Source organism: Narcine bancroftii, chromosome 7, assembly GCF_036971445.1.
Source record: "Narcine bancroftii isolate sNarBan1 chromosome 7, sNarBan1.hap1, whole genome shotgun sequence".
NCBI classification, from domain to species: Eukaryota; Metazoa; Chordata; class Chondrichthyes; order Torpediniformes; family Narcinidae; genus Narcine; species Narcine bancroftii.
This window is the reverse complement of record NC_091475.1, coordinates 198,025,665-198,038,977: the sequence shown is the minus strand read 5'-3', so window position 1 is coordinate 198,038,977 and position 13,313 is coordinate 198,025,665. Positions and strand designations below refer to the sequence as shown.

At 37.4% G+C, this 13,313-nt stretch overlaps 1 protein-coding gene across 3 annotated transcripts in view; it reads left to right on the top strand.

Moving 5' to 3' along the window:
- Window positions 1-13,313, top strand: part of cyfip1 (cytoplasmic FMR1 interacting protein 1) — a 146,284-nt gene that overhangs the window by 71,058 nt on the left and 61,913 nt on the right. For all 3 annotated transcript variants that reach the window (XM_069891924.1, XM_069891925.1, XM_069891926.1), the window contains 4 exons: window positions 266-362; window positions 505-633; window positions 2,656-2,760; window positions 12,531-12,622. In XM_069891924.1, coding sequence (XP_069748025.1) covers window positions 266-362; window positions 505-633; window positions 2,656-2,760; window positions 12,531-12,622 — 423 coding nt within the window. The remainder of the gene's footprint in view (window positions 1-265; window positions 363-504; window positions 634-2,655; window positions 2,761-12,530; window positions 12,623-13,313) is intronic.

Genomic DNA, 13,313 nt, shown 5'->3' with positions numbered 1-13,313 from the left:
GGGTTGACTTTAAAAAAGCACTTTTTACCATTGGCTCCATTTTGTTAAAGAATCAAGGCAATACTGTTTATTTTTAGAAAGTGGAATTTCATTGGAGAGGAGTAAAAAAACCCTTAGAATTATTTATGATTGGGTAATAATTCTTCAATGATGTAGATTAGATGGTAAGGAATTTAGGTGGAAAAGTTCATGGTATAATTTTACATATATATATTTTGTGAACTTGTAATCACTGAATTGACTTGGAAATTACACTTTGTTTCAGAGCTGCTCAGTTTCTTCGTAAAATGTCAGACCCACAATCTATACAAGAATCTCAAAATCTCTCCATGTTTCTTGCAAATCACAACAAAATTACTCAGGTAAATTTGACCCATTGTTGTATTTCTGATAGGCCTCAAGAAGGACCTATTTAGTTTGTAATGAAGTACAGGTATATTAGACATGTTATCTTAAATATAAAATCTTTGTAACATGTATTTTTCAAGTGTCTTCTCTTTCTAGACACTTCAACAGCAACTTGAAGTCATTGCGGGCTATGAGGAGCTTCTTGCGGACATTGTAAATATTTGTATTGATTATTATGAGAACAGAATGTACCTTACTCCTGGTGAGAAGCACATGCTGCTTAAGGTATATGATCCTTTCTAAAATACATTAGCTTGCTCAAAGTATATATAGTACAACTCTAATTATCCAAAATTGGATTATCTGAAATCCTCTTCCAAAAATTTTTTTGAGCAGAACTAACCTCACAGGTTGGGTAAAAAAAAAATCACTCAACATGAAATTAGAACTACGATTGTTCTCATTTCAGGTAACTCCCTCCCCTCTCTTTTTCAATTTCTTCTTTATCTTCTCCTATTGACTTTTCTCTCCAAGTCTCTCAAGCTTCGTGCCACTGTCTCCCAGCTGCAAACGGCCAGAAGAATCCCTTGTCCCAGTGTCATCAAGGGGAGCAGCCTCCCAGGCAGAAGCAGGCCCTTGGGCAGAGTGGCATCCCCTTCCCCTCCCATCCTATCCCCTTCCAGCCCTCCCTCCGGACACTGACACCGAATCCTCCCCTTGGCCTACTTCCCCAATGTGTGTGTGCGGTTGGCCTAGGGGAGGATTTGGAGTTGGCACTTTGGCATCAGGAGCTCCAGTGACTGGGGAGACAGGAGCCTGCTGACTCACCAGTGTGTGTTCACTGGCCTGGGAAGCCTGCCAGGGGATCAGCAATAGTGGTGGGTTCATTTTGGGGATTGGCAGTGGCACTTGGGAGGTCTTGGTGATTGGTGGTGGCGGTTGGGTTCATCTCGGTGATCAGCGGCAATGTTGGGTTCTTCTTGGTGATTGGTGACAGCCAGCAGTTTTTTTTGGGGTGAGAATTAACATTAATGCTTAAAATGCCTTCCCTTGTTTGTTGTTGTTTAAACATTGATACAAGTGTTTTGCTGTTGCAACTGGGCTGTTTTTTTAAAATGACTAGTTTCCTGAAAAAATTGGTTATCTGACATAGGCCTGGTCCTATCCATTTTGTATAATCGGAGTTGTACTGCAATTGGACAATTGTGTTTTTGCTGGCTTGCACTGAAGAAATTGTAAAATAATTTCATTAAATGTTGACTGGTGTTGCAGTGTTTGAGTTTTAATAGTCTGTTGGAACAGGTTTAAAATATTAAGACTGGAAAGAAATTTTATACTTGTAATTGAATTTCAACACCCTCTCCCACCCTCCATGGCATGTGCTTCAATACAAATCTTCCATTTGAATATGTTAATTATTTATATGATTGGGTGGATGTTATTAATACTTGAGTGGAAAAAGCTGAGAGAGTGTTTGACCTCAACATCAATAAATCTGTCTCCAGCAGGTTACAGAAAAATGACAGTTATTTTTGTCCCAATGATGCTGTTTGACTCAGTTCTTATAGCATGATTATTGCATATTTTCTACATAATATTTTACTTAATGTTTTTCAGCCCTTGGTTTGATAGACTGCCCTTCCAGATCTCATCTTTGTCTTGAGTGAACTAATTCTCTCCCCTTGTGGCCATTATAGTACAATAAGTTTTGGCTGGTATTGCCATAGTTATTTTTGTATATGTCTTGATGAAGGGCTCAAACTTGAAACATGGGTTATGTATCTTTATCTTTGCTATATAAAGTACACTGCTCTGCCGAGTTTCTCCAGCTTTGTGTTTTTCACTTTTGTATAAAATGTAAGCACTGCCCTCATTGTATCTATTCCTTAGCTCGGTACTGTGTTTGAAGGTTCAGCAGGTTGGGGAACTGCTTTTGACTCAACTTGAAGGGACATTTGGTATTCTGATGCGGGAGTAGTGTCCAGGTTTCATTGTTGCACTAAACAGAACTTGCGACAAAATATATTGTTATCTTATTATTCATTCACTAAGATTTAAAGGACACCTGGTTGTTTAAAAGAAAAAGAATAGATTTTTTTTAACAAAAGCATATGATATGGAAATCAATATTGCTCATTAGGACCTCTTCGAGCTTTACCTCCAAAACAATGCAGAGATAATCATGTGCTATAGTTAAAATCTTGTCGAGAAGCATTACTCAAGTTACATGCATCATTTAAACAAGTTTTAAGTTTTTGAATGCACTTTTATTTTGAATCAAAAGTTTGAAATAAAAACATTTTGCAGGTGATGGGCTTTGGTCTGTACCTCATGGATGGAAGTGTTAGCAATATTTACAAGTTGGATGCTAAGAAACGAATAAACTTAAACAAGATTGATAAATTTTTCAAGGTAAGGAGAGATTTTCATTTGAAAGTTGAACTAATGAAAAGTACAGCAATGATTTCTGCATAATACGGAGTACAATTGCATCTCTTCTAGATGCCTCAAGATTTTATTCTGCATTTTTCTTGAATTATACTTTCAAGAATTTTTTTTTTCTTTTATCTTGCATGTTAGATACTGAAAGCTAGTTGTTCAAAATATATGGGGGGGGGGGAATGGGTGTGGAGAAAGTTGAAAAACATTGTCATTTTGTGTTGCATCCTTCCCCTTTGTGTTTGTTTAAAAAGTAAATTGATAGCGAGGTGAAATGTAAGAAACTTGAGATATTTAAATTCATGCTAGGGTATGCAAGAAAAATTATTGACCAGCTCCAAAAGGTTGTTTTAAGATCATGTGTTTATCTTTTTGATTTGGTGGAGGGAGGAACTTTTTAAATGATTGTTAACTACCCAGGAATCAAATGTCCATTTTCTCATCTCGTATCAGAATTCTAAATTTATCTGATAGTTATTCCTACCTGTTTTCCTCCACTGTTTACTCATGGTTTGCATAATGTATGGTCAAAATAGCTGCAGCAAAAACAAAGGTATGCTAAATGTAACATGTAATTGCTTGGATGCATCAAGACTCATGAAATTATTTGGGTTAAATTGAGGAACTAATTTCCTTGCTCCAGCAGGCTTAAATTCAGCATTTATCTTTATGTTCTTTAGGTAAGTTCTTGTGCACAAAGGATATTTTCAATGGTGTGGTGTGCAGTGCTTTGCTGCTTGTAATCTTTCCTCGATGGACTGAACAGCAAAAAAAAATCCATTAGGAGGCAGTGATCGCATTATGATAGAAATCACTAGGATGTCTGTATTACAATTGAGTAAAGGTAACTGCAAAGACATGAGCAAGAGGCTGACCAAAGATGATTGAAAGGGGCCCTCAGCAGGGAAGACAGTAGGGCAACAATGCCAGGAGTTTCTTGGAATAATTCAGAAGATGCAGGATCATTTCATCCTAAAGAAGACGCATTCTAAAGGGAGGGTGAGACAAGGGAAGTGAAAAACACCAAAAATGCAAGTGTGAGGACATACAGTATAGTAGATTGTGAAACTTTTAAAACCATCAGAAGGCAACAAAAATGGGAGTACAGATGAAATATAAAAATTAGCCATAACATAAGAGGAAGCCATGAAGATTTTTCAGATATATAAAGAGTTAAAGGGAGGCAAGAGTGGATGTCGGACTGCTGGAAAATGACACAGAAGGAGTGCTAATGTGGAACAAATAAATGATGGATTTAACTGAATAGGCAATTTGCAAGAATTTTCACTTCTCCCAGTATTTTTCCCTTTGAACCCCATTCTCCTCCCCCCCCCCCACCCCGATAACCTTTGACATTCTTAGTAATGAAGAATCTATATCAACCTCTGCTTTAAATATACCGAATGACTCGGCTCCCACTATCACATGTGGCAGTGAATTCCAGATTCGTATCACTATGAGAAACTTTTAATTTGAGGCTGAGCCCTCTGGTCTGCTAGACCAATGGTTTTCAAACTGCCCCCCAAAACTCACATTCCATTTTAAGTAATCCCTAATGCCATAAGTGTTCTGTGATTGGTAAGAGATTGCTTAAGGTGGGATGTGAGTGGAAGGGAAGGTTGAAAATCACTGCTCTAGACCCAATTATTACTGAAATATTTTGCTTGAGAAAAATTGTCATTGGCCCATTTCCTTTGGAGTTGTGAAACCCTGCACATGACGAGTCATTGAGGGACAATTAAAACAGAGGTTTTCAAACTTATTCTTTCCACCCACGTACCACCTTAAGCAATCCCTCACAGAGCACCTATGGCGTAGGGAATACTTAAAGTGGAATGTGAGTGGAAAGGAAGGTTGAAAATCACTGCTCTAGACCCAATTGTTACTGAAATATTTTGCTTGAGAAAAATTGTCATTGGCCCATTTCCTTTGGAGTTGTGAAACCCTGCACATGACGAGTCAATGAGGGACAATTAAAACAGAGGTTTTCAAATTTATTCTTTCCACCCACGTACCACCTTAAGCAATCCCTCACAGAGCACCTATGGCGTAGGGAATACTTAAAGTGGAATGTGAGTGGAAAGGAAGGTTGAAAATCACTGCTCTAGACCCAATTGTTACTGAAATATTTTGCTTGAGAAAAATTGTCATTGGCCCATTTCCTTTGGAGTTGTGAAACCCTGCACATGACGAGTCAATGAGGGACAATTAAAACAGAGGTTTTCAAACTTATTCTTTCCACCCACGTACCACCTTAAGCAATCCCTCACAGAGCACCTATGGCGTAGGGAATACTTAAAGTGGAATGTGAGTGGAAAGGAAGGTTGAAAATCATTGCTCTAGACCCAATTGTTACTGAAATATTTTGCTTGAGAAAAATTGTCATTGGCCCATTTCCTTTGGAGTTGTGAAACCCTGCACATGACGAGTCAATGAGGGACAATTAAAACAGAGGTTTTCAAACTTATTCTTTCCACCCACGTACCACCTTAAGCAACCCCTTACTGATCACAGAGCATTGATGGCATAAGTGATAACTTAAGGTGGAATGAGAGTTTAGGGGGGGGGGGGTTTGAAAACCTCTTGACTCTCCCAATGATCAAAATATCTCCACTATCTTGCCCTTTAAATATTTGGTAGATTTCAATGAGATCCTACCCTCATCCTTCTAAATACCAATGGGAAAAGTCCCAGAGCCATCAAATCCTCCTCCCATAATGACCATATCACCCCTGAGATTATTCTCGTAAACCTCCTCTGAACCCTTTCCAATGCCAGCACAAATTTCAGTTCGAACAATGCCTTATAAATCCTCAGGATTACATCTTTGTCTTTATATCTTAAAATGGTTTCTAACATTGAATTTGTCTTTGTTACTGCTGCCTCAACCTGCAAATTAACATTCACGGTCTCTTTGAGCCTTTGCATTTTGAATTCTCACACTTAGAAAATAGTCTACTTTATTCCTTGCACCGAAGTGTATGACCATGTATTTTCCTACATCTGCCACTTCTTTGCTCATTTTCCTAATCTATCCATGTCCCTCTGCAGACTCCCTTTTTCCTGAACATCACCTACCCCTCCACCTCTTCTCATCACCTGCAAACTTGACCACAAAGCCAACAATTTTTTTTGGAATATTTGATTTAAAAATTTTCCATAGATGTCGTGATCATAATTAATATGCTACATATTTCAAAAGAAGAACTAAAATAAAGTTACATACATGATGGTTTTTTTCCCCCATCCCAAAACCCCCTCTCACCCCTCAAAAAAATAATATACATACTATAAATCTGAAAGAAAAAAGGAAAGAAAAAGATTTTTGGATTGCATAGAGAGGCAACATTCAACACACCTAAAACATTGATCGGATAAATCTGATTTGTCTGTTAAATTTCTGTGGTGTAAAAGAAAAAATTGTATTGTACCTTACATTAATAGTATTAGTCATGGAATCCTTGCATAAATCTTCCCATATTTGTTGATCAATTGTAATATTTAAATCTTCATATCCGTGCGGAGGAGAGTCTCACAGGTCGAGATGCATAGGAGAGATTTACAAATTTAGTCCCATTATTTTGGTGTTCGGATGCCAAATTTGCAAAAACATAATACTTATTTCTCAAATTGCATGTAATTTTTTCCAAAGGAATGCCACTTTGAATTTCTGCATGCCACCTTTGCATCCTCAAATATGTATCAGACTTCCAAGTAACTGCAATGCATTTCCTTGCTACTGCTAAAGCTAATTTAACAAATTCCAATTGATAAATTGATAATTTTAATTTAGGTCTTGTACCTTCAATATTTCCTTATAAACTAAATCAGGACTTTGTGGAAAAAGAGTTCCTGTAACTTGTTCCAAAAAATTCCATAAATCTGTCCAAAAAGGTCTCGCATTGGGACATGACCAAGTTGGTAAGAAAGATCCTACATCTGCATCACACCTAAAACATTGATCGGATAAATCTGATTTGTCTGTTAAATTTCTGTGGTGTAAAAGAAAAAATTGTATTGGACTAATCTGTACCTTACATTAATAGTATTAGTCATAGAATCCTTGCATAAATCTTCCCATATTTGTTGATCAATTGTAATATTTAAATCTTGTTTCCCATCTCTATCTAGATCAATGGTTCTCGACCTTTTTTGTCCTCGGCCCCACTTTAATTTTTCAAAAAAAATTACGCTCAACCATGATCAGAAAAAAGTTTTATATTCAAAAGAAGCTTTAATTAAATAATTTACTACACTTAAAGTCAGGAATACACTGGAACACATTTCATATTCAACTACAACTTCAATATGTCAACCATCTCAAACACACATTCAACAATTGTCGTCACTTCAGTGGGAACCTTGCCCCTGATGCTGACTGCAGTTTTTTTTTGATTCGAGGGACTAATTTTGTTAGTTTCAACCTTAAATCTCCAAATTTGTAATTTCTGGTCCATTTTTCTTGTAGTAAACCACTAACAGCACTGAAGCCAAATTCTACTAAATAAGATGATGGAAAATGTATCAATAGTTCCCTTGCTAAAGTAATTGAGTTTGGTTATTTCTTTTCAGTCTCATTAGATAGCCACATCCTGATTCCTTTCACTTTGAACAGAGTTTTCACAGATTCATCATGTTGCAACTCAGATAACTCCTCTTGGTATTGCACTGGAACTTCAGATAAGTCTACCAGTAATGGCTGAGTTAACCAAGAGGGAAAATCCATTACCTTTTAATCTCAAAATCTATCATTGAAGTTGGTGACCAACATTTTTAAATGGTCAACAATGAGGTTTCTAGCAGCATTAGTTATCTCACACTTATTCAACCAATAGAATTGACTGAAATTTCTTGCAGAAATATTCCTTTGTCATCATTCTAGAAGTGTTATGAATCCAAATATCTTGGTTTTGCATCAACAAGTGTCATATTTGCTACTTGGAATTGCTTGTTCAATGCACTTAGTTTTTTCAAAAATGTCCGTCAAATAACTCACATAGGCTTTGCCATCTGTTAGCAAGAAATTCATTTCAGGTTTGTCCTTTAAAAACTCGCTGAGGAGATCAAATAGTTCCATAAACCTTTTGAAGCAGTTTCCCTTTGACAACCATCTTACTTCAGTGTGAAGCAATAATCTCACATGGTCTAAATTTTTATCGACTCAAAACTGCTTAAACAGATGTTCACATCTGGCATTAGCTTTGATGGCATACTTGATAACTGAATGCAGTATCTCGTGTAGAAGAGGGGAAACGTTCTTGGCAATAAAGTTTTCTTGGTAGATCACAGAATGCACAACCAACATGTTTGGATTTTCATCCTTCATTCATTTTAAACATTCTGGGTTTTTTAAAAACCCATCATAGCAGGTACACCATCTGCAGCACAAGATACAAACTTCCATGATTTCAGCTTCTCAATAAGCAGTTCTTCAACATCCTGACTCACGTCATCTATTCTGTGGCAGACAGTACTACTACTCAATGGCATTGCTCGGATATCTTTGTCATCCTTTTGCAGAACTGTTTTGAGAAACAATGATAGTGGGTTTAATCAGTTCCTCCCCAGTCGTACGATTCTTCCCATGTCTTGCTATTAGCAGAGATTTTTCATAGCGAGCTTCAAGGGTACGATTCAGGCCTGTAGTTTGCGCAATGAATAATGAAGTAATTTTTGATCTATTTTCAAACCTTTACAGTGATTTAAAATATTTCAATTTAAAATTGACATGGTTAGGATGCTTTACCCTCCAATGAGCTTCAAGACGGCCTGCTTTCATTGATTCATTTGTCAAAGTCTGTTGGCATAATAGGCAAAAAGGTGCATGTTCATCGTGTACAGCAGGTATAAACCCAAACTTCAAGAACTCCACTGAATATGAATATTGACAAACCTTTTGCTTGCTTGCTTAATTTGAATATACAACAGTACGAGCTCCCTGAAACAGATTACTCAATATTTTATTACGTCTTAGAATTGAAAAATGTAATAAAAGTAATGATCAAATCAAAGGAAGAAAAATGAAACTAAAAAGATTTTTAAGAAACCACTAGCGCTGTTTCTGACATTTCTTTTCTCGCAGAGGGTGCATCAAAACTATGTTAGCCTCGTGCTTTACTTTCTGGATCTCTATTTTTTTAAATCTTTGGCATCCCCCTCCAGCTGGCACCTGGGGCACAGCCCCCCCCCCCCCCATCAAGACGCTGATGCACAAAGATACATACAGATACAGGTCTCACTATTGACCTGAAAAAGTAAAGGGATATGGACGGAGACATGATTTTTGAGATAATTTGGAATCCTCATCACCAATGAGATAATTTGGAATGGATGATGATAAGACGTCAGAAAAAAATGTAATTATAATGTTAACCAAGGATAAGAGAAACAACAGAGAAATATAAGAGCAAAAACACATTACAAAAATAAAAAGAACCAAGTGATTTGACTTGGAAGTTACCACAATTATGTTGCACTGATAGTGTTGCCCAGTCACATCTTTCACACCAATGTAATGAGTTTATTTTTTCAAACCAACTTTTTAATTATATCCCATAATATTCCTACGCCCCACTGTAATATTCTTAACCCCCCCCCACACCAAAATATTTCCATGCCCCTCCTTGAGAATCTATGGTCAGTGGTTCTCAACCTTTTCCCACTCACATACCACTTTAAGTAATCCCTATGCCATCGGTGCTTTGTGATTAGTAAGGGATTGTTTCAGGTGGGATGTGAGTGGGAAGAAAAAATTTGAAAACCACTGTTTTAATTGTACCTGAATGACAAATAAATTCACAAAAATCTTCTTTTCAACAACAAAGAATTCAACCTCCATCTAGAAATCAACTTCTCAGGCATTCTGTCATTAGTTACAAAGGTGAATGATGAGGTAAAATCCTTGGTTTATAATCCACTTCGAGGATCCTAGACTGCATTTGAACTGAAATCAAAAATAAATCAAGTCTAGAATAGGAGTTAAACCTACTTGAATAAAATGAATAATCTTCTCTAGGATGAACCCTCTATAAATCTATTAAATTTAAATATCTCATCAAAACCAATGTAGCTTTAGCTGCTTTTTTTCTGGTCATTGCTCAAATAGACCTATCTAACAATGGATCTAAACAAAAATTAAAATCCTCTCCTATTAAAATATTTTCATGTGTCTTTGCTAAGTTGAGAAATGTCTTGGATACATTTCTCATTGTCAACATATGGAGCATACAAATTCAAAAAAAAGTCCACATTTCTGAAAAAAATATTGGACAATGTAACGTTACATATCTCCCTGCAGAGTCTATAACCATGTTTTGAACTTTGATCTGAATGTTTTTTTAATCAAAATTGCCATACCTCCTGCCTTGGAGTTAAACGAAGATGACATTACGTATACCACCCAGCCTCTTTTTAATTAAAGTAATCAATTCTATCATCTAAATCATTTACATACAGATTGAAAAATATCAGACCCAACACCGACCCCTGCAGTAAACCACGTCACCAGCCATCCAGAAAAGACCCCCTTTATTCCCGCTCTATGTCAATCTTTTATCAATTCTCTAATCTTTCCTGTCGTATCATGGACTCCAATTTCGTTTAGCAGTTTAGTGTGTGGCACCTTCTCAAAGTCTTCTCAAAATATTTTGAATGGTGAAGCAAACTTGATGGGTTGAATGGCCCTATTTCTGCAACTAAGTGAGATGTTTCTGACAGAAATCATGCAAATGCTTACAACCCAATTTGATTTTTTGTGCTTTGACTAAAGCCTAACAATTTCAGCATTTACCTAAGGCCTCAGTTGTGTGTTACAGTGGAGGGATTATTGGCCATTTGAGAAATTTGTTGGCACAGTTGAGAAGCTGTCTCACTGATTTGTGTGCTAACAAGAAAGTTGGTGAGAGTCCAGTGGCTGATTTTTTAAAGTTGAGTTGATATTTCTGGGGTGGCAGGATAAGGCACTCCAGGTAAGAAAAGAAATTGAGAAAAACAATGAGTAGAAATTGGGTGATTCAGAGTCAACATGTGTTTCCATTTAACCATTTTCTTAGACCATGTTTCCAGAAAATAGAAAATTGCTTCCCTGAATGAGTTACACTTCTAACAAGGCACTCCCTCAAAATCCTTGTGTTTTGTTTTAATAATCAGGAATTAATTCTTCAAATGATCAAATCCCCTTTGATTAAATTAATCATCGATTCACCAAATATTAAACATTAAAATAAAAAGACAAAATGCTGGAAGGACTCTGCATGTCAAGCATCATCTGTGGAAAGTGAAACAATATTAATACTCAAAATCCATTCGTCAGAGACCCCTCTTTGGAACCGAGAGAACAAAATAGTTATCTTTCTGAGAGGTTGTAGGATGGACAGACAGTACAAAGGAGTCAGGCCACCTCTATTTATGAAGCCAACTTTTTTATAATGGGTCATTTAGAGAGAGAAAATGCAAAGTACCTTTTGTGAGAAGTATATCTGGACTATTTGTGGAAATCTCAATCAAAAAGGAAAATGCTAGATGCATCCAACAGATTAGTTTGTGTCTGCAGAAAAATAGAGGGTTAGGGATGAGAGGTAAGGAAGAATTAGATTGTTGTGGCGTAGATTTATATAGGTCGGCACAACATTGTAGGCCAAAGGCTCTGTACTGTGCTACAATGTTATCGGTTCTAAATAGACAGAATTATTCTACGATCATGGAGGTTTACACCCAAGACTGGTGCTGGGCAGCATACTACAAGGGGTTGCAGATTCTGGGGGAGCAGCAGACTGGTGAAGGGCACCAGAAATGGGGAAAATGCCCCCTTTTTGAGAAGAAATAGCATGGGAAACAATCCTACAGTGAAGATAACCATGGCAGCAGATCACCGAGGGTGCTCAGCAGCTGAAGGACTCATACAGGCTATGGGCTGTTGGTAACTTATGGTTAAAGAATCAAAGCAGGATGTGGGCTGCTAGAGACTGGCTCATAGGAACCAAGTATCGGAATTCCAAAGGATGCTGAAGTCAAAAATGACTCTCCAAGGTCCTTGGGACGCTGAAGGTTTCTTGATTGTATTGGAGCTGTGGACCTGGCACTCAGGCTGTGAATGGCTTGATAAATAGTCTGTATGGCTGCAAGAACACTGGAGGTGAATCCATGGACCATCTGTGTCTCTGAAAGGACTATTGCTTTTCCCTCCTACTGTTAAGGGTGTTGGGTTGCTGGGTAATGCTCATGACTTTTTGCCTTCTGGTAGACAAAAGTTCATCATGTTCATTTACATGATAATGGGGTCCTTGAACTACTCTTACTTTAAGTTGAAACAGAGTCTTGAAGTCTATGATGTGCACAAATAGAGGAGCTGCCATTTTTCACACTTTCTTTGGGCCTCCTTGGTACAATGCAAGGGGACACAGTTGCTTCCCACTTTAATTTTCATCACGCTTCCAAGTGTTAAAGTAATGTCGACGAAAGGATTAACATTGGTTATTCGACCATGGGAGACATCATGATCGTTTGAAAATATTTCAGTTTGCAAATAAACAATGCTCATTTGGTCTTGTTTCTTGAGAGCTATATCCAGAATTTCTTAAATTTAGTGATTGTCTGGCCTAATTATTTTCATGTGATACTAAAATGTAACTCAATAATTGAAAAAAAATTAACCTTATAAATATGAAATGATTCAGTTGAATTTGTGCTATATTAATGCCTTGCATGAGAAGTGTCTTTCAATAATTTTATCCTTCATTTTGCAGCAACTGCAGGTTGTACCATTATTTGGTGACATGCAGATAGAGTTGGCCAGGTATATCAAGACAAGTGCCCATTATGAGGAAAACAAATCAAGGTAGGTTTCTGAATCATTAACTTGGGAAGATGTAAGTATGTAATCCTTTATTCTTTAAAAAGAAAAGTATGATGACAAGTTACCAGTAATGGAACACATCAAATCGCACCTTCCAGTGACATTGGTTCGATTCCAGTTTTCCTACTGTTAAAAATGGTCAATAGATTATACCAAAGCCATGACCCTCCACTCTTTCCTAACCCACCTAGAGAATGATGCCTCATGCACCAGGCTATGTTCATTGACTTTAGCTTGGGATTCATCTCGACCATACCTCAGAGGCTGGCTGGGACTCAGCACCCCAATCTGCCACAGGATTCTGGACTCCTTGACCAAAAGACCGCAGTCAGTCTTGTTTGGTACCAAAATCTCAGGCCCCATCACACTACACTTCAGGGCTATGTGCTCAGTCTGTTACTGTACATGCTGCACTGCCAGATTGAGTTCAAGAGAATCATCAAATTTGTGGATTATAGAGTGGTAGGTTGGCATCGTTGGCAATAATGATAAGTTGGCTTCCAGAGAGAACATTGGAAGGCTTATAAAATGATGGGAGAATAACGACCCGAGTCTCAATGTGGATAAGATTATGGAGTTCAGGGGGACAAAGGTCAACCATTCTCTATTACACATCTTGTGCTTCCATCATGGAAAGCACAAGGTTCCTTGGAGTGCATATAAAGCAGCCATT